Here is a 24,629-nt window from a genome sequence, read left to right as displayed (position 1 = left end):
TGTTAAGTATGTGATTTCTGATAAGGTCACGAATGATGCAAATATTTCACCTTGCAGTGTTTCACTGCAAGGTCAGTGGTTGATATCTTGCAAGAATTTCATACAGACATTTAATTAGATGTTACTGAAAGTTTATTGAGAATATACTGGAAGCAATACACAAGCTGAAATATTTAAAAAGTGTCAAAAGCTTGGTTACATGCAGCATTTCACTGAAGTAGCTGTAAGTAATACACATTAGCTCTGTGCTTAATTCATATCTCCTTGTCTGTCACAGATGGTGCAAAAGAGGCTGAATATGACAGTGTTTCCACCAGAAACCCAAATACCATTGATGAGGGCAATCAGGAATTTCTGCAGCTCATTGAAGATAAGAGGCCAGAGCAGCCTATTGAAGAGGAGGACGAGAGGGCTGTCAGTGTTCCACCTAAGGATGAAGAGGCCAACTTCTCAGATAATGGAGAAGCTGAAGAAGGGTATGATAGTGAAAAAGGATCACTCCTGGAAGATACTTCTTTTGAGTCAGTTGATTCAGGAGAGAGTGCCAGCGAACACATTGCTGAAGGTAACCATTTGGAATTGGCTTATTTTGTTCTTTTGCTCTTGAAGACATGCATGGCTTAAAGGATTTTTAGGCAAATAGCAGGAGTTTTCACTGATACTTTCATTTTATGTTGCTGTAATCCTCATGGCTTTCCCTGACTGGTGACAGTCCCTCTAGTGGCAGTCCTGTATTGCTATACAATATTATGTACAATTGCTGTACAAACTTTAGCACAGCAGTTTTTCTACTATGGTTTTGCAATGTAGGAAAAAGGAAAGTGCTCTTGTGAGTGTCAGAATTAGAGCTCTTTGGACTGTGTCTCAGGATGACTGGCTTGTGGACTGTGTCTCAGGGTGGTAGTGGAGAAAGAGCAGAAATTCCTGGAAGCACACCATCAGCCCAGGTTTCATCCTCTTTTTCATGGATTGACAGTATAAAGGTCAGTTTCTACAGACAGGACTGCCCACAGAATAGTGTGCCCTCTTTTTTAACCCATATCTCTGGTTCATATTATTTTCCAGGAAAGGTAGTGTGTAGCTTCCCCCTCAGGCAGCTCAATAATTTCTCTGTGTGTTGGAGTAGGAGAAATGTTTGGCTCCCTCTGGCTGATGCCTTATCCCTCTGGAGCTGGAGTGCTGTCTCATCATTATGCCAAGGAGGGATCCTGTTACTGTCATATTTCCTGGTTCTGTTTTGGTATGAAACAATCTTTGACTGTATTCTCAGTGCTACTGTCAGTTTGCTGTTCTGCCTTCACTACTGATTATGCTTAATAATTCTCTCTCCACTGAACATTTAGGAAAAATCCAGGCACATCATTGTTAGCTTTTGTACATTGCTGAGGTGCTATACCATCTCCAGGGCCAAGTGCTTTTGAGCAGCTTCTAAGATCTGAAGGAAGCTCTAGGTTGAATTCCAAGAAAATGAAGGAATTTTAAATGTCTCGTAGATAACTTAGTGTTTAAGCAGTCAGATGTTCAGCTGTATTTTAGACCATTTTCCATTTTTTCCTTAAATGTGGTTAAATGCTGCTTGGCAGGAATTCTTAGGAGGGCTGGTAGAAGTGCTGGGAAGTAACAAGGTGGACGATGGTAGAATGGCTGGTCACAGCTGCTGTTCCGCGGTGTGAAAACAGGCTGGGCAGGTAGCTGGGGAATCTGCTGGCCCAGACGTGTGGCAGAAGAAGGAGCAAGAGGAGAGGGCAGTATTCAGGACAGGGCAGAGCTGGAGATGGTTTAAAGCTTTTGCCATACTTACAGAGTACTGACGGAGTTCAGGAGTGTTTGACATGGTGTCCTTCTTGGGGATGTCCTGTGCAGGGCCAGGAGTTGGACTTGACAGTCCTTGTGGATCCCTTCCAACTTAGAATATTCTGTGGTTCTGTGAATGCTGCTGGGAACTAATCGGAAGGATTCGGGGTCAGGAATTGAAGAGTGTGTGCTGCTCTGATTCATGGCTGGAGGAGATGGGTATGCTCTGTCTGAGCCAGGCTCGGCACCGTGCCACCGCACAGCCGTGTCCTGTCCTGCGGCACCCCACCTAACGCCGCCTGTGGAGTATCAGCGCACTTCCCAAGGGCTCGCTGCCTCTTTCCTCAGTGCCCCGGCGCACGGGGGGCCGTCCTCCAGCGCGGTGACCGAGGCGGCTCCCGTGTGGCCCCGTGAGATGACGCCGCTCCCCTCTCGCCCTGCAGGTACCGATGCGGGCTCCGCCTGGCGGGGGGCCCTGGCCGAGGCGCGGGAACTGCTGCGGCGAGTGAGTGTCGGCGGCGCGCGCCGTGTGACGCGGGCGAGGGCGGTGAGGCCCCGAGGGGCGGGGCCTGAGGGAGGGAGGGAGGGCTGACGTGTGCCTGGCGCTCCCGGGCCGCCATGGATTCCGCGGGCGGCAGGGGGTGGCCGGTGGAGGAGCCCTCGGGGCGGCGGAGGCTGTTGCAGGTGAGGGCAGGCAAACGGCGGCGGGCGGGCCGTGAGGAGCGGCGGAGGTGTTTCGGCCGCCCGACCCGGCGGTGACACACCTCCCCCGAGCGAGGTGGGTCCCTGAGGCGGTCACACCGGCGTACCCCGCCGTGAGGGCGGCTGGCATTTCGCGCCCCTGGGCCGTAATGTGGGGCAGTCCCGCGGGAGCGGAGGCGGCCGCTGGCGTCAGGGATCGCTGCCGGCTGCCCCGATGGGGGGGGGACAGCTCGCCCCCCGGCCGCGCTCTGTAGGGGCAGATGTGCGTTCTCCTTTATGTTCCCCCCTCTGCTGGCTGTGGAGAAGGTAGGGGGAGAGAGGGTAAGTAGGAGGAAAGGAAGGGAGAAAGCAGCGGCTTCCGTGTGGCTCGCACAGTTTGTTCCCTGAGCGCTATGCCATGTCACTGTGAGCCCCTTAACTTGTACCAAGCATTTGCACCTTCCCCAGCTGCACTCTGACCTCCAGGTAGAGGAGGAGACTCACGTCATATGATCCTCTGACAGGGGCAGCAGCTGGGAGAAGATCCGAACCATTTGCACTGGATTGGTACAGGCATCCAGATGTAGAACTGTTTGGGGGTTGGTTTTTTTTTCCCTATATTTTTCCATCCTTATTGCTTTAATTGGAAACAGGTCAAATAACTACCAGTGCTATCTAATGCAAATTGTGCACATCAGTGGGTACTCGTTTTGGTGTGGCTCTTCTTTGCCAGCAGACTGCCACTGTCAGGTGTCCTCCTGGTACTCGAGAGTTTTGCACTGAAATATGAGCACTAGGCTGCTCTGTGGTGTTCTTCATTTTTGGTTTTCAGTTTGCAGAAAATTTGCAAGAAACCTCCAGATAGTCCTCTGGTTTTATGAGGGGAATAAAGGCACTTGTCAGACTTGTTTTACCCCCCTGTTTAATGAAAACACACTCATAACTGTCACTGTTGTTGGTTTGCAGTTTGTTGCCACGCTGCCTGAGGAAATGCGTCCTGGGCCTGATTTCCATGGACTTCCATGGGAGCCCGTTATTATAACTGCCTTAGTGGGAATTGTCACACTTGCTATATTTTTCTGGAGAACCTGCCTTTCAGTGAGTATACTTCATGCTTGCAAGCCTGCTGATGTTTCACCAGCTGAATGGTCTTTTGTATGGTTAAACTGTTTCAGCATTACTGAAGTCAAAGCAATATGTAGTCTTTTGTGTTTTACTTTTTCTGTTTAGAGCATTAATGGGAGCTAAATGCTGGGCTGAATAGCCAAAGTAAGTTGCAGTACTAAGAAGCATTTTCTATAAGCTGGTAATTGAAGATTGCTTAGTAAGAGGTAATTTCAAAAGCAACATAGAGGAGTATGATGTAAATAAAGAATGCTGTGGAAAGGATCAGCATATCTTTGAAATGAGAAGCCTTCCATGTGCTTAAACATGTTGCTGGCTATATCCAAAACAAACAGTTAATCCTCCCCACTTCATGTTGTCCTGCTGCTTGCAGGTACTGCATTTAGAAACCTAAAAACATTGTATTAATTCTCATTGGAGAGCCTCTTCCATTTGTTCTTATTCCTACATGGATAATTTTCTGTGCAACAAAAAGTCTATCACCAATTCTCAACTACAGCAGTGCTTTTCCTTGGGAGCTGAGAATCAAATAGGCAAATTTATTTTACAGCTGTACAGTTTAGTCATGATATACTCTAGAAATTTGTGGAATGCTTCATATTTGCCTGACAAAAATAAACTACATCTTTTCTATAACAATATTGATAGTTTTTTCCCTTGCTTAGTTTTGCTATTGAGTACACTGGGTCAGTTTCAAATGCAAAAACCGGTGTTAATAGAACAGTGTAAGAAAGCTTCTGAAAGTAATTTTTATGGGGTTAATTTCAAAGTAAGCACCTGTCACGTAAACATTGCTTTAGAGGGTGCACAGCTGGGATACAAGGGTTTTGGTTTTTTTGGTTTGGTTTGGTTTGGTTTGTTGGTTTTTTTTTGTGTGTGTCGGTTGTTTTTGTTTGTTTGTTTGTTTTTTGGGGGCTTTTGTGTTTGGGGGGTTTTTGTTTTTGGGGTTTTTTTGGTGTTTGCAAGGGTGTTTTTTTTTTTTTTCATTCTTGCCAGTTTGTGGTTTGATGCAAAATGGCTTCATTTTCTGTGCAAATTAGCTGTGGGCAGTTACCGACATCCCTTTAGTGAGTGAGTAAACAGACCTTTACTAAGGCTTGGGGCAGGGCTTTAGCCTGGGAGCTTTTATTAGAAAGCAGCTTAAGCTTGTTTGTAGTGTTACTCAACACTCATTGGCAGTGATGGATGTGTTTTCCATATGCTGCTTTAACCTGCAGGGAAGTGATCACTTTTTTCCATAGGGAATATTAATAGCATTTTTCACTTATCACTTTTTATGGCTAATCTTTTTGTTTGTTTGTTCTCTTCTGTAGGTAAAGAGTAGAATATATCAAGGTAAGTTTCTCTCTTCAGTGTAGTTGATGCTTAGGCATTAGTTTTGAATATTTATACTGTTTCAGAGGACCAAGTATCCATCTTCACTCCCTTTCAAGGAGAATACTCAGTCCAAGGTTACAGTGTAAGCTTGGCCAGTAGATGATACTTAGTTGAATGTGAGGGTTTAAATTTTGCATTTGATAATGCTTTGATCAGGAGAAACAATGCAACTTGGACCTGTAAAGTAAAGGGCAAGGAAAAGCTCCACTTTGCTTAACATAAATGTGAACCACTGGTTCATGGGGCAGAGTTTGTTTTGGTTTTCTGACCAGCAGTGGGTCTGCCTTTGCTTGCTGTTTCGCTCAGAAAGTAGGAGCTGGTTCCTTTTGTTTTTTGGATTGAGGGGAGCCTGAAACTGGCTGCTGTGCAGTTGCAAAGAGACACTCTTAAATGTAGATCTAAATATGCAGGCATTCCTGTGGCCAGCACATCACTTTTTACATGAGTTTTTCTCCAGCTTCAGGTTTTTAAAATTAAAGTGTATTGAATAGAAAAAAAATCAAAGTAGGGTGATTGCTGGAATTCATAATTGAATAAAAAATGCAAATTGGAAGAATTGTCTTCATAGAAACTCTGTCTCTTCTTCCCTCACATTTTACTTACCAGTCATTTCTCTCTAGTTTCATTTGGTTATACTGCAGTTTCCTTCTACACAGCGTAGAATTAATGAGCTGAAAAAAGCCCGTCTTAGATCTCTGAGGTGATTTCTGTAGTGCAGGAAGAATATTGGTATTGGTGGTGCAGAAATTACTTGGCAGCCTTCTCTAAAATATCTAGGAACATGGATTTAATTCCACCACCCAAATACTCTTCTCTTGATGCTGTATAGAAACTACTAAAGATCAGAATAGATATTCTTCAAGTGTGATACAGGCCACATTGTTATTAAAATCTTTATCCAAAATAGAGGAATACTAACAGTGACAAAAATGCTTTAAAACATAGATTACATTTGGAGTCCCAAGGATAAAAATCTATTATCCTCTCTTAAAGAGAGTAAAATTGGGAGGCCAAGCTAATGCAGGGATTGCTGCTCTGCTTCCCTTAAACTGCTGAAAGCGGTCTTGAACCTTGGCAGCCACTTGCTGTCTCTTTTCCAGAGTGGGAAAGGCCTGGAATTCACTGTCCCAGGAGCCCTTGTGTGGGAGGGAAAGGAGGAGTAGCAGTTGCCATTGCAGTCTGTGGGATGAAGTTAGAACAACCAGTGCTCCCTGTTGTGCTGCAGAGTTTGCTGTGAGGCACATGGTGCTTGAGGCAGTCAGATCCAGATCAAGGTGGCTTAGGACTTGAAAAACAACAAAAATTAGGTGTTTTTTGAATAACTTGCAATAAAATAATTGAAGTATGTTAATGGTTTTCATTGAGTCCTAAGACTTGGTTGGTGGCTTGTTTAGAGTGAAAAGCAAATGCATGCCTGAAGGTCTAAGCAGAGCAGCTCCTTAAGACCTACTGGTGCTGTCTCCCAGCTGTCTCTGTTCTGTTCCCAGTAGATCTTTCAGAGCTTTCATCCTCTTACTGTTGCTCATGAAACATTCAGCTTCAATAGAGCACAAAGGTGGTTGTTAGGGAAGGTGTGGTATCTCTCTGAGTGTCTGAGACTGCTCTGAGATCCTCGCTGTTAGCTCTTCCTCTGAACACACCTCAGGTGTGCGTAGCCAGCACCTTACTTTGCTCTGGGTTCTGGGAGCAGCTTCTGTGAAGTGGATGCAGGAGCTTTGTTCTTTGTGTCAGCTTTACTGTCTTGTTTTCAATTCTAACTTCAAGTGAAAGCTGGAGATGCAGAAAGGGCTGACTGCCAAGGAATTAATACTCTCCTGATTTATGCTTTAGTTATTACTTGAAAATGTTCTTTGAAATGGTAGAAATGATAGCTGATTTTTTTCCCCAGTGTATGAAGTGTAGTTACTGTAAGCTTTCTTTTTCTTCCTAGTGACTGAAGAGCAACTTGCTGAAAAGATTAAAAACCTTCTGCAAGAAAAAACAGAAATCTTAGAAAAGCTGTCAGAATACGATCAAAAGGTATTGCTCTGTTGTCCTTTGTTTCTAATTTTCTGTTATTGCTTTAATTACACAGTTAATGCAACACCTAATATACTTTTATTTTCTATTAGTGTTGCATATTATGTTGACAATTTACTCAGTTCTGTGTGGTTGTTTCTGTGTTTAGATAAAGGAAGCAAAGGAATCTGTGAAAGTGACCCAAGAACAAAAAGACATTCTCTCAGATGAAACTGCAGGGCTTAAGGTAAGAGAAAGTTAACTGTCTCTGTACTGAAAGTAGCAATACAAATAAAAATAGTTTGCTTTAGGTTGGTCTTTTACACCTTTCTTTTTTTTTTAAGGACACTGTAAAAGAATTGGAAGAAGCAAATCAGCAGCTAGATAACAAAGTGAAAAATTTGCACACCATGCTTGAAACAGAGAGAAAAAAGAATGAGAAGAAACAGAAAAAGGTTTGAACAATTACACTTGTGTCTTACATTGTCATTAGCTTGACACACCCTGAAAGATGGTCATGACATGATGGATTAGATAGAGTAGAACAAACAAGGTGACCCACCTAAAAAAAGAGAGATTAAATAAAATTTTAGGTTTATCCCAAGATCACAGGATTAGTCTGATTTATTTTGTTTGGAGTTTTTTGAGGTTTTGTAGGTTTGGGTTTTTTTTTTTTTTTTTAAGATCTTGATGGACTTGTGTGGTTATGTGCTTTCACACACAGATGCATTCAAGTAATGGGCTAATCTAATACTTCCTAGCTGGCCAGGAAGTTCCTTGGCAATATAAGCTGAAGGCTTCAGTTTGGGAATAGACATTTTCTTGTACTCAGAGCAGCATTTAGTTCTACAGTAAGTGTGAAGATCTCTGAACTGCCCCTCTTTCTTGTTGTCCAGAGATATTTGTTTTCTCTTTCTTCATTTTAAAGCCCAATTTTCTGTATCAACAAGCTCTTTGGTCTTATTTTGGTCAAAGGTTGCTGCTAATGATAGCAGTTCCTCTTGCTGTGGACTGCACAGGTGTACAGGGAACTTCCTGGCCACAGACAGGCAGAGTCAGGGGTAGAAGTTGATTCGAATTTGCTGAGTGTTTCTATTCCTTACCTTGTTGATAAGGTAGTGCTATGTTGCTGCCAGCAAATGGATGCTTGAAATAGAAGTTTGTTCATGTTTTGACTTTGCTTTTATGCTTCCAGAAGACACAGGTTAAATAATTACTCAGGCTGAGGTTTGTGCCAGGATAACACTAAGTCACTGCTCATCTTTTTCTTAGCTCTCTGAAACCCAGAAGTCCTTGGAGAAGCTTCAGGAAGCTATCACTATGCATTCTGCAGAGCTTTCAGAGGTAAAGAATTATTTACACCCCCTCAAGAGACACAAGTTTCTGTGCCAGGAAAATTCTTATCTATGGAACAGAAAATGCTGGCTTGACAGGTTGTAGGTTGTTTGTGCATATGTAACTTTTTTTTTTCCATTTAACCAGATTTTTTTGTAGCTGTTGCTCCACTATAGTTTGACTTTGTTTTCTTGTTCCTTTTTGTTTTGTGTGTAGGTGCAGATAGCCCTTAATGAAGCTAAACTGAGTGAAGAAAAGGTGAAATCTGAGCTTCATCATGTGCGGGAAGAGAATGCTAGACTGAAAAAGAGCAAGGAACAGGTAAGTTATGCCCAGGCCAGGCAACCTTATCTTTCAAACAAAATATCTGGCTTTTATTCCTAGTTTTTTTGTGTGTAGCTTCAGCATGTCTCTGTTTTCTTAACATGGCAGAATTCCATGTTTTCTGTTACCATGATAAAATTCAAATGCTTTATGCCTGCTTGCACAGGCTGTTTGTGCAGCTGAGCCACATCTCTGGTATGAAGGCTTTGCCAGTTCCCTAGATGCAGTTTTTGTCAGCAAAGTCACAGAAAGTCTATGCTGAGGTGGTTATCAAGGCATGATGGAGATACTGCCACTTCGGATCCGGGCTCAAGGAGGTAACGGTGAAGAATTGCCAGAAAGTATTTCAGAAAGCAAAGATAATGGGGAGGAGTTTTAGCCCTGGAATATCAGGACAGTTCTTTTCCAAATGATTGTAAATATGTTTTCTTTCTTCATATGTGAAGTAAGTGGCTCTTTAAGGAATGTGTTTTGATTACCTCTGGACTGCAATTAATTTTCTCATATTTTGAGGTGTGTTAGCAGTTTGATCTTGGGATATTAGCTGGGGAAATGTCAAATTTGTAAAGCTGCCTAATAATAAACTGCAGAAAGATTCCCAGCATACAGTTCTGCCAGTGGAACAGCAGTGAGCCTGATCACTGAAGTTTACCCTTTATCTATGATAAAGGGTAAACTCATGGTGATAAGTTATCACCAGAGCTGGTGGTAAAGTAGACTTTAATTGCATACACCATACAATAATCATCTTGCCTTGGTGCTTTATACAGCTGCTAAAAGAAGCTGAAGGTTGGAGTGAGAGGCACTCTGAGCTCCGTGAGCAGATTCAACTGTATCAGAAGTCTCAGAAGGACATAGAGGAGACACTTGCCTACAAAGAAAATGAAATTGAAGTAGGTTCTCTATAATCAGCTTGCTCAACCATAAAATACTCTGTCAAACTTCACAAAATGCAGGGCAATTGAACCTTTGATTTCTTTACTAGGTTTTAACCAATTGCATTATGCAGCTGAAGCAGCTGGACATGGATTCAGAAGCCAAGAAGGATGACAGAGGGCATGAGTGGAGCCCAGAGGATGATCTGGCCAATGGAGAGTTATCAGGTACAGTTATCCCACCTGAGGATCCTGTGGTGCTGTGCTCATGGCATATTAGAGAGGGAACAAGAGGGATCCATGCATATAGAGCTGCCAGCTTGAATCCTCAAACACAAAATATCCATAACTGAAGGGAGGAACTGGCTACAAGGTCAGTAATTGCTTTTAGATTACCTTTTAGGTATTCCATGAGTATAGTGACACAGTTGTAAAGACTGTGTATAAAGGTGGGTAATTAAGAGCATTCCTAAAGCTGAGAGTGTCAGCTCTGTTGTTGTGGTACATTTATTTTTGAGATGAAATTTTAATGAGCTTTCTGCTTGCCTCCAGATAAATAACTAATTTAGGTAATCACATTTTTTAAATCTGAAGGACCAAAATAGATGTTTTCAACGCTTTTGAGGCAGTTTGTCATTTGTGATGTTGCACATGTGTTTGCTGCATCTCTGGTTTTGAAAACCTTTTTTGTTCCTTTTTTTTTTTTTTTTTTTGGTCCTTTTTTCTGCTTAAAGTGTATGTGGGTTGGAAATTTACACTTCTTGATTTTTGGGTTTTTTTTTTCCTTTGACAATATAAGGATGTAGGGATTAAAGTATAGGGAGTGTTCCTTTAAACAGTTGTCCACAGAATTGTTCATGATTTAAAAACAGGGAAAACAAAGATATTTTCCTCTTTTAGATATTGAGAGTGAGAAGATGAAGACTCAGATTAAGCAGTTGATGGATGTCTCCAGGGTATGTTGCACAAGAATCTAATTATTGCAGTCACATTACTGCTATTCCTATGATCATAAACTCTCTGCTCTGTTTTTCAGGTCAAAACAATGTTATCCATAGTTGAAGAGGACAGAAATCTTCTGCAGTCCAAACTGAATGATGAAGTTGCAGCAAGGCATGAGCTGGAAGGTAGGTTTAGCAAAATAACTGCTTAGGATGAAGTGCTGTTGGTGGCTTAAAAAGAAACAGAGCGTGTAAGTGGCCATCATGGTTCTTACTGCAACTGCTTCTCCAACAGAGAAGATAAAAACTTTGGAACACGATTCCTCTTCACTGCATACAGCCAAAACTCAACTGGAAAATGAATGCAAAACTCTTCAGCAGAAAGTGGAGATACTTGGTGAACTGTACCAGCAGAAGGAGATGGCACTCCAGAAGTAAGCCTTTCCTTACTCTGTCTGTTGTATCATGGGCACTGCCCAAATGTTTTTCACTCAGAAGGCTCAAAGAACTTGGAAGTTGTGGGTGGAATGAGTGATGGCAACTCTTTCAATACAGCTGAAGCTGGCATCCTTTCTTTACTTTTGCCACTATTCCAGAAATTCTAAAAAGACTGTCAGTGTGCACACACTATATTGACTTTTAAACTTTTAAACTTCTGGAGAAGGTGGATGGGTGGCTTGGTCTGCAAATTTTGTGTTTACTCTGTTACATCATCCAGAAGTGTCAAAGAGAACATAGGGGCCATTAAGATTTCTTTCTGTTACTCTGACTTCTGTTCAGTGACTCTAATTCTCATAATGTAGAAACTTCAGTGTTTCAGCCTTGTGAGCTTCTTGCATTCTCAAAGGGCTAAATGAAGGCTGAATTGGTGATGGCAGTTGAGAGGAATGAATTGCTAGTGGTGAGGATCTGCTCTGTATGTGTTCATTCCTCATTAATTTATTTACTTACTGAAATGACTGTAATACCTTCTCAGTTTTGTGGGGAAAATTTGAGAATAGGATTCAGGGACATTCTCAGCTAAATTCTGTGGAAAAGCTGAAATTATGATGGAGAAGCAGTTGAAGTTCCTGTGGCTTAAGTGTGTTTGCTTAGGGAAGCACAGGTTTGGAAATGAGGCTGTAGTGAAACTGCCTGACCTTGTAACTTCCATGGATCGATGTGTAATAAACTTAGAACTGAGAGGTGAAGCATAACCCACCTTTCAGGGAAAACTTCATCTGTCTTGACCTCTGTGAAGAATTTCTGTTTGTCTTGGTTTGGATAAGACAGGTGCCTGCTAAAGAAGGCAGGAGCTTCCCCTGAAATGGAGAATGCAAACCTTCCCCACTCCTCTAAATTGCTATGAATTTTAAATTAAGGGGCTCTCAGGCAACAAAAAAATACGGGAGCAAGAAATAACAGTTCTTTAATAGGGAAGGGGGGAAAAAACATAAAATGATAAAATAAAAACAATGCAGTACACTAAAATGACAGAGTCAGAACTCAACCTGACACCCTGTTGGTCAGGGTGCTGGCAGCAGTGCAGTTGGAAAAGTGGCTGCAGTCTTCTTGAGGTGTCAGGTGTGGTTCTGTTGGAGCAGGGGGTCCTGTAGAAAAAGGGTGATTCTTCCTCTGCAGATCCGTGGAAGTAGAAGCAGCTGTTGTTCCTCTGGTGAATCCAGTGGAGAAGCTGTGCTGGTGTGTCAGAATCTCCTGATGATATCTGGATAGCAATGCTCGGCTCCTCCCTCTGGGTGGAGCATCTCACAATGGGATGTTACAGTTCTTATCAGCCATGCAGTGACATTCAATAGCCTCTTATCACGGGATGCCCCCTGCTGAGGGAGGAGTGATTGTGATCTCTCAGGGAGAGAGATAAGGGGAAATTGCCCACTTAACACCTAGACAACTGCCATACAGATGGTAATAGAATACATCCTGCTTTGCAGTTCAGAACACTGTTCTTTCCAAAACATACAGAAGACTGCTACACTGCCTGTTAGTACTTCTTGATTAGAATGAAGAACTTCTTGCTATTTTTTTTTTCTGGAAAACTGCTTTGACTTTTAGCCAAGGAAATGGATTATGTTGAACTGGCTATTAGCAGTAATTAACTTGCTATTAGTTAAATGTTTCCAGTTTTGTGGGGTAGCTCTTGTAAGCTAGGAACACACTATAGACCTCTTAAATACTTCCAGAAAAATATCAAAAATCAAAAAATAATGAACCATGATGTTATAAAAAGACTCTGGAAATTGGTTGTGCAATGAATTGGTATGGAGAATACTTGGAAAAACCTTCCCACATGGTTAACAACTATTGAATGTGTTTGTCACCTGAGCCCTAAATTTGTTCCTTCTCACCACACATCCATTTTTTCATTTCCTATGGTTGGTGTCAGTCCAGTGGATTTCCTTATTTGTACCTTTGTAAATCTGGATTGCAATCTTGGCATTGCTAGGAAAACTACAGGATCTAAAGGGATGAACTGTTTGTAGTTGATAGACTCTGACAGATCTTCAGAAGCTGACAAAACTTTCTAGTCAACTCTGTAATTTTAAGGTTTTATACACAAAGGGTTTGTCTGTTGGTTTCAAAAGACAGGATTTCTGTCTCTCTTTCTAAAAAAATCCCTTTTTTGTCTCTGATTTCACACATTATTGTAGAGTTTGATATTGCTGTCATTGTCAGAATTTTGAGTTTTAATAGATGGAGAATGCTGGACTATATGGTGCATTTTTTTTCCCTATGCAGAAAACTAACCCAGGAAGAATACGAGCGTCAGGAGAAGGAGCAGAAATTGTGTGTTGCAGATGAAAAAGCTGTGCTGGCCATTGAGGAAGTGAAAGTTTACAAGTAACTTGAATTTCTGAAAATTATTGATTTTCCATTTATTTCAGCTACTGAGGAAAATTTATTCAAACATCTTTCCTTCCCCTCTTTTTCCTTTTGTACAGGCAAAGGATCCAAGATATGGAAGAAGAATTGCAAAAAACAGAGCGATCTTACAAAAACCAGGTAAACTTCTTGCTTGCTGGTTGTTGTGCCATCTTTTTCTGCATCATTCCAGTTCTCTGTGATGAGTTATTGGAAATACTGGTAGTTGGATAAAAACTAAATGGCTTCTTTCCTTCTCAGATTGCTGCTCATGAGAAAAAGGCTCATGACAACTGGGTAAGAATGTTTGTCCTTTTCTGATGCCAACAGTTTATATTTGATGTCACATTGGTGCCAGTAATGCAGTTGACAAAATTTTCTCTACCAGCTCATTGCCCGCTCTGCTGAGAGAGCTCTGGCTGAAGAGAAAAGAGAAGCAGCCAACCTCAGACAGAAGTAAGTTCAGAACAGACCCTCTCTATTGCTCTTTGAACATGTTGGGGGCGGGGGGGTTGGGAAGCTCAGAATGTGCAGTGCATTTTTTAAGTTACTTATCTTAACTACTGTTAAACTGTTTTGATGGTTAAACTAACATTTCTTGGTGAAAGCTATAACATTTTACAATGCAGTTGTTACATTATAATACATACAACTCACACGTGTTGTTTGAATAATAATGAGACCTTTATTTTCCAAAATCAGATTAATAGAGGTAAACCAAAAAATCATCATGCTTCAAAGACCAGTCATTGTAAAGCCAACTCCAGGCAGACCTGACCACCAGATCCCACCACGACGAGGTAAATGCTGCTGGTTCTCCTAAAACCTTTGGTCTTGGAGTCAGTACATCATAAAAACATTGGGCTGTGCTAAATTGTAGAAAAGTAAATCAAGTGGTTTAATTTCTTTGGCACAGGGCCCTTAAGCAGAGATGGCTCTTCTGGCCCATCACCTGTGAGTGGAGGAAATCCATCCCCTACACAGATGATTGATGTCCCTGCCCGGCCCCTCTCTGCTCCTCGAAGGGAAGGTGTGAGGGGTGAATTTGGTAAGCAGTGAAACTCCCCTATTTTGAAAATTGCCTCTTAGGCTACAAACCCAGAAACACTAAGGTCAGATATTGGTTCTAGGAATGTTGGTATTGATAACTGCTTTATTAATACACTAATGAGTGGTTGGTAGTAGGGTTTTATTAATAAGAAATAGCTCAGGCTTGTGTTATTTAGGGTCTCTGGGGTTCTCGTTTCCATCAAGGTACAATGGTGGATGGCCCCCCTGCCCCACGAAGGCCTCCAGAGCTGCCTGGAAGGATGTCTGTTCCTGGTAAGTTGTGTGGTCTGCAACTTATTCATTACTCTTTCCCTTCAAAAAGGCAATTTCAAGCCCACCTTCCCTACCCTTGGCATGGTAGGACACTTATTCTTGGTTCTCTTTTTAGATATTGGGCCTGCTGTGGCATCCCTAATCAGCAGTGAGCCAAGAACCTCTTCCCCTTCCACAACAATTGATGGAGTGGTGAGTTGAGAACACCTCAGCCTTCAGGAAGCCTTTTTAATATGTGATTCACTGTACTTCCTCCTGCTTCTTTAACTGTATCATGTTCTGTCTTGTCTGTATCCTGTCACTATCCCTATTTGCTGTTCAAAAAAACCCCAAAAGCAACCCTCTCCCAAAGAGTCTGAAGCTCCCAGTGTAACTACAGATTCACCTTCCTCCATGGAACTAGCTGCAGTGAGTATTCCAAGGCTGGACTTGGTGATGCTGCTTTGATGGAGAGGAGTAACAGGCTTGGTGTTCTGAACTGCTGAATAACAACTGCTCTGTGGAACTAACCAGGGAATGGTCCCTCTGTGTCAAAGGGCTTCTCTAATGATGAGCAGTTGCTCTCGGTTTTTGTGGGATTGAGGCAATAGGATGTTTCTTGTTAGGGACTGTGGGCAAACACTTTGGAGTGACTACAACAATAATCCTAGTAGCTGACTTACTTGTGGTGTTTAATCACAATTCCATATATCATTCAAAGTTCCAGGTCTTTTACCAAAGGGGTTTCTGCCAGGGACACCTCAACAGAGCTTGAACTTTTCTTTAGTACAGCTTCATCTAAACAAACTTGTCTCTCTAAACCACTCACTCCTGGGTAGTACCAGCAGTGTTCTGGGAGAAGGGATTATAATAGTGCAGTAGCTGTCCCTGTTTTCTGCCTTTAATGTGGCTTGGAGTGTGTTGGGGTAATTTTTCTTTCTTTCCTCTCCCCCTTGTACCTTTTTGCCTCTGGGCGAGTGGTTGGGTTCCAGCAGTGTCAGTGCTTGTCTGCTGCAGTAACTCACTAAGATGTAACCTCATCTTGCCCAGGATAACGCTTTCGCCAAAGGCCCCTCTCCTTTCCCTGGGACACCTCTGATGAGCTCCCCAGTGATGGGGCCTCCACCACCACCACCCATTTGCTACGGACTGCCAGGACCACCACCTCTTCCTCTGCGGGGGCACTTCGGGCCTCGGCCTCTCCCTGGGCCTCCAGGTACAGCAGCAGTGCCCTGTGCTGGCACTTCACTTCCTGGAGCCTGACTGCAGGACTCAGAGCTGCTTTTCCTAAGCACATGGCTTCCTCATGCTTCATGGGCTTTAGCTGGCTCAGTAAGCTTGGACTGGGTGGGTTTTCTCAAGCCTCCTTAATGCCAGGGTACTTTTCCTTGTTTACTCTAAAATGGAAACCAGCAGTCAAAAGTCCCTAGAATAATTTATGGGCTTTGAAGTCCTGTATGTGACAGTGATCCATCCACTCCAGAGCTGCTCCAGAAAATGAAAAACTGAGGAATTAATCAGGAGCTTCTCTGTTTAGGTTAAAGCAAGATTTCATTTAACTCCATGATTTCCTTTCCTTCTAGGTTGTGGTCCTCCCTTGCCACCTCCAGCTGGTAGAGATTTCTTACCTAGTCCACGTTTGCCTCCTGGCCCACTCCCACCTCCCCCTGATCCCAGAGGCTACGCACGTGGGCATCCTCCCTTCCGCCCCCTCAGCCCTCCTGGCCCCAGGGATTATCCTCCAGGCCCTCGGCTACCCCTGCAGGCTTCCAGGGACTATGCTCCTTCTTCCAGCAGAGACTTGCCTCCATCGGCACCCAGGGACTGAGGGCAGCTGGCCCCGAGGACTACGCACATCCCCAGCGCAGGATCCCTGCCTGCAGCACCCAGTCAGCCCCACAGACCCGGCTCCTGTGTGCACAACTCTAGGAAATGGCTCTTGGTTTGAAGACATTGGTGTCATTTCAGTATATCTCAGCTTTTGCAGGATTAATTTTTATCCAGTTGCTACAGATGTCTTACATGCATTTATGATCACAAACTCATCCATCCACTTGGGCTGCAAGAACTTTTCTGTAATGGACTTAACCTACTCTAAAAGTGCAATAGGAAGGAAGTACCTGTGAAGAGCGTTTTAATTCAATGTAGCCTTTGTAACCAGTTGGCGAATGAACTAATTTAGTTAAAAATGTATATCAAATCATTTCCTGTGGAAATAATTTTTTAAGTAAAATGCTATCCAACCTGCCTTCTCCATTAACACCTTCTCCTTCCCCAGTAACATCATTGAGCTGCAGTTACTGTAGACCAGGGGTTTACATAAGGACTTTGAGGTTCTGAGTTTTTTTTAAAAAACGTCTGGTCAGAGATCAGAAGCACAAATGACACTGTATTCAAAGGAAAGTTATAATAAAAAGCAAAATTCCTTTTGCTAAACCCCAAAGGCTTTGTTTCAGTGCCATGTTTTGTTCAGAAAGGATATTGGTTCAGTAATGTGACAGAGAATGCTACAGTTCCGAGAACAAGAATTGAATCAAGGCCTAATTAATGCTGCTGCAGGGTAATGACCATGTTACCTTCATGCTGATCTACTCTGACACAATATGGACTTGCTTCGTGTAATGAGGGCCATGGGGGATACAACTTCCAGAGTTGGAAATCTTGATGAGGTTGTGGAGTTGACCTGTGTTACTACAGTGCCTCTCCACTAGAGAAACTTACAATGTCCCTAATTGCTTTCTGCTTTCAAGAGCACCTTGCAGCGTCAAGTGAAGTTTGAGAAACGAGTTTTCATCTTCCTCAGGGTTAAGAGCAATTCAGCTTCTTTAAAAGGAAGGCTGGATTTGGAGAACCTTTTTTACTTCCATTAAAAAAAAAAAAAAAGTAACTTTCTGTAAAGCAGAGTTGGGAGTATGTAAACACCTACTGCAGCTACCACCACTGAACAACTTTCAAAACACACCCTACACTGGCAGGTCAAGTGTTAGTGTAAGCATTTGGAATAGCAGGCTTTTGACTGTCTCAGTGAATAAGTCTTCTCACAAGCCTGAGGGAGGAAAAAAGGAAAACAATGCAGAATAATAAAAAGCCCTACTGGGAGGCCATTACAGCTTTACTGCCAGAGTACAAGCAGCCATTAAACATTAAAGTTGCCATCTAGGTGTTACATTCTTACAGTACAAGTGTAAAGCTTTTAGATTTCAGGTGAAAGACAACCTGGAACATCAATGAAGCATAAAAAAATCCCCAAGCCTGTGGTGTGTGCAGCAGCAGTCCTGGCATTGAGACAGTTCACAGAAAAAAGGCAAGGGATAGAAGCAGCTTTAAAAATGGTATTTCACACTCAAGAGACATTAATTCACAAACAGTTAAATACAAAGCTCTACTTGTGTATTTAACAAAAATATTTCAAAGTTTACATTTCATATAACTGGCATTAATACAGACATCTACAAGATGGGGAAGGGTCCAGGTAAGCAGCAGAAACAATGGGTTTGTACTTCAAGGGACAGTATTTCAGTTTGCAGGTGGCTGATGATACACAAATTGATGAACATCCATGATTAAAAGTCAAGTTCTCCAAGTCCAGGATCTTTCCTTCTCCATACAAACCTTTGTGATACTCAGTGTCTCCCCCCTTGCCCATCCCAGCTAACAGCAACAAAAGTTGGATGGAATCTCCCTCTGGATGCACCAGCATTCACCTTGGACACACACACACAACTGCAGTGCTTACCCTGGATGGCAGCTGCACCGAACTCCAGAACCAGCCCTTCCACCTTTCAGAGACACTCAGATCCTGCAATTCCTTGGTCAGAACAAGTCCTGAGCCAGCCAGAGACTACTGACAGGTAAATGGGCCAAGCTCAGATTACTTGCAACCACAGACTAACGCTTTGCTTTGTCCTTTTGCAGAGTTCAGAGGATGACTTGTATTTGGTTTTGAGCAGTGTAGGTATTCTCCTTTAGTCTGGTGTCCAGAATGCTGCATTCAGAGGAGTTTCCATAACTCACAGGGATATCTTGATGATCACCTATCAGCTTTAAAACCAGTGGGATATTGTAGAGATCCATAAACAGGACAATTCAACTGCCCTTTTTCCCCTCCAACCAGCAGTGGAATTTGGGAAAGTGTTGCTGACTTTTGTTGTAACACCTAAATAATGTCATTCCTAGTTATACCAGAGCAAAGAAAGGCAAGAAGATTAGGACATTCAAAACTGGCTTTTTATCCTAATCAATATGGGAAAGGCAGAAATGCCAAATAGCTGAGTAGACACAAACAGGATGAGGAAAAGTAACATCCCGTCCCTTAACACATGATGGAACATCTTGGGGTGAGGTGACAGAAAAGACAATGGATGATTCACCTGCATCCAGGCTGTTTAAAATAATTGACATTATTTTGGAAGCTGGGTCTGTAGTTAGCATAGCAGAGTATTCAGGCACTAGTTAGATATGCAAGAAGTTTATCAAACCATAAAGTATCGTATTAAATATCCACACAAATATATGAAAGATTTGATTGGGTTCTACTTCTTTCCCTTTTTTGGGTCAAAAGGTGAATGCAAGTGTGTCACAATAAGCCAATGTCCTGCAGCTTATTATGCACCAAATAAAAAATACAGAAAATTAATGATAATCCTACCTACTTACATAAAAAGGCAATTTTTTTAGTAAGTTTCCAGACTTGCACAAAATATGCAGAAAACTGCATACAATCAGTTTCCATAAGAACAGCAGTTTCATGTAGAAGGTGGGTCAGCCTGCTAGCCAGACCTACTTTATATAAAGCTCTGGAAACTGAAACTTCAGCACTGAAGCCTGCTGTCACTGAAATGGCAAAATGCCCACTGCAACCAGGAGAAAGCCCTGGAGGCCTCTTTATCCCCCATCTGCCTTTGTAACCACTCTGTGACAAGGTACAGAAAAGAATAGCTCTATTAGGGAGTAAGAGTGACTGAAAAGATTGTAACATGTATTCAAAACTCAGGCAAGGCTATTCAATCATAGTTCAATGTTCTCATCTGCACTTCTCCTCCTCCTGAGCTGACCACAGGGACTCGTGGCCACCCATCTGACTGCATCCTCTGCTCCCTCACTTCAAAGCCCTTGCAGTACCTCAATCTCCTTCCCAACCCACCTCGTCCTTCTCCCAGTCTTCTGTCACCCTACTCACTCCAGAGGACTCTGAAATGCAGATGAGAGGAACTACAACAGCACAGCAGTGTAAACAGTTAGTAGGCCTGCCTCATCTTTATTACTGCAGGTTTGACAAAGGGGTACTCTCCATTTTCAGGGGGAGCTTGAGGCAAAAGGAGAACACTTAAAGATAAAAAGTAATGAACAGAAAATTTATGAAAAGCAGTCAACCTATATCAGGGCTCTTGGAAAAACCTGTAGCTGGAAGTTACTGAAAAAATCTTGCACTTGCATGGTGGGCTTGTCCCTGCCCCTGAAGTAGTGCTGTGCAGTGGGTGATGGTCTCGTGTGACCTACTGGCATGAACAGAGTCATCTTCCCACCCCTCGGAGCCTAAAGCTACTACACAGTTACTAGGACTTGTGGTTCAGTTCACAGAGGTCTCAAAACTGGGGTCATTCCTTGTGCAATGTTTGATGGAGGTGAAGGTAAAGTGGTTTCTTGGTCAACAGTTGCAATTTCTTCCTTTTAAAGTCAGTGGGTTTTTTGTACCTGTAACCACAAGAAAGTGCATTAATCCAAGTGCTAATGGCTGTGCAGAAAGATGAAAGCAAACTAGAAAGCTCATCCTGTATAGATCTTGTTACCCTCACCCTTTAAATACATCTGACAAGGCTTGCTGTAAGCAACAATCATGAGTAGGTTTACAGGAAGAAACGCTATTTTCTCTGGATGATTATTTTTACAGAAGAAAGATTTCAATATCTAAGTGAATGTAGTATTTTTGTAAGGAGATTCCCAACATAATACTCTGGATTGTAGGAGAGACCCAGTGTCAGTAACTCAGTACTTCAGAAGTACTCCAACTAGCACAGACTAAGCACTCTTCCTAGAATTGCAAGATTCACCTTCTTCTTGAATATAAAAACCAAACCCCAATCCTCAAACCCCTCCCTCACACCTTCAGCCACTCGGCAAGGAGAGGATGCACACCATAACCACTCAATACTGCTTTGAAATGTTCACAAAGTTAACTACAAATTGGTATCTCATGCCTCACATCAGATTTTCTTCGCAGAAGTTCCGTACCAAAAGACTGAGTTGATTATTTTTTTAAATATAGCCGATCTGACAGTCAGGCTAAGCTCCAAATTAAAATCTCCCCTACAGACTTCATTAAATTAATACAAAATTAAATTACAAACACCAGTATTTTATTTGGAAACTGGTCTAGTTTCTGAGAAGAGTCTCCAACCATCTTACTCGCCTAAAAGCATTTTATCTTCCCCTCTTCACTGAAAATAAAATATTCCTTATGGAAGCAAATCTAATGAGTCCAATAAACCTTCCTTAATACAACAAGCCACACATTGTAACTGAAGGCTGGTTCATTTCCTCTGTCATTGTCATCCATTATTGTGAGTCACTTACAGTTCTATAACAATTGCCCCAGGTTTAATTTCATCCATCTCCATGAAAGCAAAGCACTTGGTGCTAGTAAACCTTTTCTTAGGCTTGTAGTGCTTGAATTCAAAGAAAATAGCTGCACCTGGAGGGAAAATGAATAGAAAAGTTAGCAATTATGGCTAAAAGTTATCTGAAAAATTATCTGCCATTAAGTTGCTCTACTTAAATTGAAGGGAATTATCTCCCATACTTCTGTTATTTACTCAAAAGCTACATGTCTTCTTACAATGCTCACAACACTCCACAATTCAAACTCTTCACTCCAGGTACCAATGACTAAGCAGGTGATAAAGCAGCTCAATACCTGTGTAGCAGAGCAGACTGCTCTGTTTTTATGTCTTTTCATTTCTCCCTTGCCTGCAAGCCATCCCAATGACCAATTTGAAAGGGACAGGATGCAAAGGTCTATTTTTATCCTTGTCTGGATCTTGAGCCCTACAGCAGCAGCCCAGAAGCAGCCCAGTGTCTGTGCTCCCAAAGCTCTTGGGCCCTGTTTCAGGACTCTGGTACTGTTGGAATGTTGGGGGACACAAGACAGATGACGGACTTTGGACCTGGTTAACATAGGAGATTTGATAACAAGATGCCTTGGCAAAAGCAGACCTAGACTGCAATAAAATTAAATCAAACTGGTTTACTGGAAAAAGAAAATCCCATTAAGCTCTGAAAGCAAGAGGTGTTGTTATATGCATAAGTTTGTGTATGTGATTTTAACCTAATCATTGTAGTACACATTACTAGTCTCCCTGAAATAGTACATAAGCGTTTGTATCCCACAATGAAATCAGATTATGACCACTGAGTCAGTCTCCCCGTCTCTCTCCATCTCCGACAATTGGTACCTCCGTGTGGGGGAACGAGCCACCCTGACTGGTGGCAGTCGGCGAGCCCCTGAAACTGATCATGATGGTGACAATCAGGGCCCAGGACGCATCTGGGCCCAGAATCGCCTGTCTGCTGCGACTGACAGGTGAGCCAGGGGAACTAAAAAAGGAACTAAAAATGGGAAAGGAAATGTCCAAAGAGAGAGACATCCATGAAACCATGCTCGCCCTTCTGGACAAGCATAACTCCCCCATTCTAAAGGAGGACCTCAAGTCACTTTTACTCCTGTCCTGGAGAATACTTTTTAAGATGTTGAAAAAGCAAGAGTGGACGGATGCTGCCGACCCCCTACCCCGCTGTCTCTCCTCACTCTGACTCTCCCTGCCCGCTTGAAACTGGCACCTCTCGTACTGGAGAGCAGCCACAGCCATCAACCCTGCCCAGACAAAGGAGCGGAAGGCATCCATCCTGGTTGTTGCCAGTTTATATCACTGACCCCAGCTCTAGCAGTGAGGAAGAGGGGGAGCCTTTCTATCCAGGATCAATATTTTCAGATTATGAAACTGATCCATTCCCTCCTGACCGTCGTGAAAAATGAATGCAACTAAAGAAAGAGGCCCTTAAGGAGGGAGGGAGACCCCCAAACTTGCGGGAAATCTTGGCATTTGAAAAAGGACTGTTTTGAAAAGGGGGAGGCCAGATCCAAAACTCCCAGTATTTTCCCTTGGTGCCACAATCAATGTCGGTCCAAGTATGATTTTGAAGGGCGTCCGATATTGGGAAACCGGAGCCAAAGCACGGAGCAGCACCATGTTGTTATAGATGGATAATGAGATGACTGGTTCTCACAATTAAGGGATAACTATTGTGTGAATATTAAGAAAAGCCTAAGTGATGTATAGTTATGTTATTGTAGTTTAGATGTCCTCTGTTTTCCCCATAGGTCCCTTTTACCCCTTGTATTGTTGCCATCAGACAGCTGGAGTTGTCTAGGAAAGGTAAAAAAAGGTGTGCACATGTGTCCCTTGCATTGGGCAGTTGAGAGTTGAGAGGAATAGCGGATTTGTCTTTACAAACAAGCTGTGGGTCTGGCTGTAGATAAAACCAGATCTGGAAGATAAAAGAAACAATGGGAAGGATTTCACTGATTAAAGAATGGAAAAAGATATTTGCTTTTACAAATGAACTTTAGGTTTGCTGATAAACAAAATTACACATTAAGAGATGAAAGAAACAATGGGGAAGAAAAACCCCCAAATTCCATAAGAATTAAAAATTAAAAGGGAGGGTTATACATTAGAGGAAAATCTTTGGTATCTGGTGTATCAGGAAGTCTGTACCTCTCAAGAACCTCAGCCAATGCAGAAAGAGAGAAGGTAAATGTGGCCAGGAAATTAGGATAAAAAGGAGGCTGCGTCCTCCAAAAATTTGAGATATCCAAGGGGAATGCCCCATGGCCTCTCCCTTTATTTGAATAAAGCCAGAAAGGACTCCTCTGTCTCCTTTTTGGGCATAAACCTCTGGGGTTTGTGGATTAATCTTCCTAACAGAATGGAAAAGCTTGTTGCTTAGGGGGTACGGCATGGCAACACCTGACCTCCAATCAAGTTAAATAAAAGCAGTTTCCACTAATAATGGCAAAGAAGAGCTGACTGACAGACTTTGGGAGGGGCCAGGGTTGGCTGATGCAACCCTCCAGGAGAATAAAAGACTGAGCATCCATCTAGAATACTAACTGGCCACGTGGTATGCACGAGGGGCTGTTCTCACCACTGCAGCTTTTTCCTTTTGTAGTATTGTTGTATTTTTGGTAAATTTTAATAAACCTCTTTAAATTTTCAATGTGAGCAGCTGTCTCTCACAATGCAAAGACGCAGATGCCCCAGCCGCTGCCTCAGAGTGGACTGCTGCAAGCCTGAGCCCAGTCTCCCCAAGCAGCCCTGGCCAGACCATTGAGGCTGTTATGAACAAAAAACGGGTTACCCGTTTTTTACCAAAGGTTGTAGAATTACAAGTTCAACCAGTTCAGAGGAGTGCTTTTCTTAGCTGCATGTTGTAATCACCTGTTAAGTATCAGGTCGTTAGACATCTGTTGTTGAGAATTCACTCTATTGTATCAGCATCACCCTGCTTGTGGCCAGGTGGGAGGATGGCATCCTCCCCCCCCCCAAGACGGTGGAGAGGAGGGGACCAGGAGTTTATATGCAAATAAGTTTAGAGCCAAGATGCAACGGGGCAAGCCCCCCACCAAACGACAGCTAATGAACCCCTAAACCGGTGAGCCAATACAGAATTTAGAGATCAAAGTGGTCTCTGGACATCAGGGGTGAGGTCAGAAGCCAGCAGAGATGCTGAAAACCTTAGTTGTCCCTTGCCCTAACTAGAAGACCTCAGCTGTGGCCAGTACCCTAGATGGAAAACTCAACATTTGGTGTAGTATATAGCAGAGATGATTCGTGCTTTGTAGCTGTACAAAAATTATAAAGATCCAACCATGCCTCTGGTCGCCATAGCCAGAAGCAGGGCAAAAAAATTTCCCGGACTCCCAGATAAAATCATGACCATTAATAAATGAATAAGGCCT

At 42.7% G+C, this 24,629-nt stretch overlaps 2 protein-coding genes across 5 annotated transcripts in view; one reads left to right on the top strand and one right to left on the bottom strand.

Moving 5' to 3' along the window:
* Positions 1-17,054, top strand: part of MIA3 (MIA SH3 domain ER export factor 3) — a 28,557-nt gene extending 11,503 nt beyond the window's left edge. For 2 of the 4 annotated variants that reach the window (XM_059840986.1, XM_059840985.1), the window contains 25 exons: positions 278-565; positions 2,238-2,299; positions 3,442-3,573; positions 4,914-4,935; positions 6,908-6,996; positions 7,145-7,222; positions 7,320-7,430; positions 8,248-8,319; positions 8,527-8,631; positions 9,405-9,527; positions 9,620-9,737; positions 10,410-10,465; positions 10,546-10,636; positions 10,746-10,884; positions 13,187-13,288; positions 13,390-13,450; positions 13,571-13,606; positions 13,698-13,765; positions 14,012-14,109; positions 14,226-14,357; positions 14,564-14,632; positions 14,748-14,824; positions 14,969-15,040; positions 15,662-15,827; positions 16,195-17,054. In XM_059840986.1, the coding sequence (XP_059696969.1) occupies positions 278-565; positions 2,238-2,299; positions 3,442-3,573; positions 4,914-4,935; positions 6,908-6,996; positions 7,145-7,222; positions 7,320-7,430; positions 8,248-8,319; positions 8,527-8,631; positions 9,405-9,527; positions 9,620-9,737; positions 10,410-10,465; positions 10,546-10,636; positions 10,746-10,884; positions 13,187-13,288; positions 13,390-13,450; positions 13,571-13,606; positions 13,698-13,765; positions 14,012-14,109; positions 14,226-14,357; positions 14,564-14,632; positions 14,748-14,824; positions 14,969-15,040; positions 15,662-15,827; positions 16,195-16,439 (2,612 nt within the window). In that variant the 3' untranslated portion in view covers positions 16,440-17,054. The remainder of the gene's footprint in view (positions 1-277; positions 566-2,237; positions 2,300-3,441; positions 3,574-4,913; positions 4,936-6,907; positions 6,997-7,144; positions 7,223-7,319; positions 7,431-8,247; positions 8,320-8,526; positions 8,632-9,404; positions 9,528-9,619; positions 9,738-10,409; positions 10,466-10,545; positions 10,637-10,745; positions 10,885-13,186; positions 13,289-13,389; positions 13,451-13,570; positions 13,607-13,697; positions 13,766-14,011; positions 14,110-14,225; positions 14,358-14,563; positions 14,633-14,747; positions 14,825-14,968; positions 15,041-15,661; positions 15,828-16,194) is intronic. The other 2 variants (XM_059840988.1, XM_059840987.1) reach the window with 1 other exon arrangement.
* A 925-nt stretch (positions 17,055-17,979) lies between these two features.
* The window catches only part of AIDA (axin interactor, dorsalization associated), a 57,997-nt gene continuing 51,347 nt past the window's right edge, over positions 17,980-24,629 (bottom strand). Inside the window, exons 9-10 of the mRNA XM_059840993.1 lie at positions 21,185-21,302; positions 17,980-20,305 (exon numbers count right to left, since the gene is read on the bottom strand). Coding sequence (XP_059696976.1) covers positions 20,209-20,305; positions 21,185-21,302 — 215 coding nt within the window. The 3' untranslated portion in view covers positions 17,980-20,208. The remainder of the gene's footprint in view (positions 20,306-21,184; positions 21,303-24,629) is intronic.

This window comes from Haemorhous mexicanus, chromosome 3 (assembly GCF_027477595.1).
Source record: "Haemorhous mexicanus isolate bHaeMex1 chromosome 3, bHaeMex1.pri, whole genome shotgun sequence".
Taxonomy (NCBI): Eukaryota; Metazoa; Chordata; class Aves; order Passeriformes; family Fringillidae; genus Haemorhous; species Haemorhous mexicanus.
Note: the sequence above shows the minus strand (reverse complement) of the source record. Positions and strands in the feature narration are given on the sequence as shown.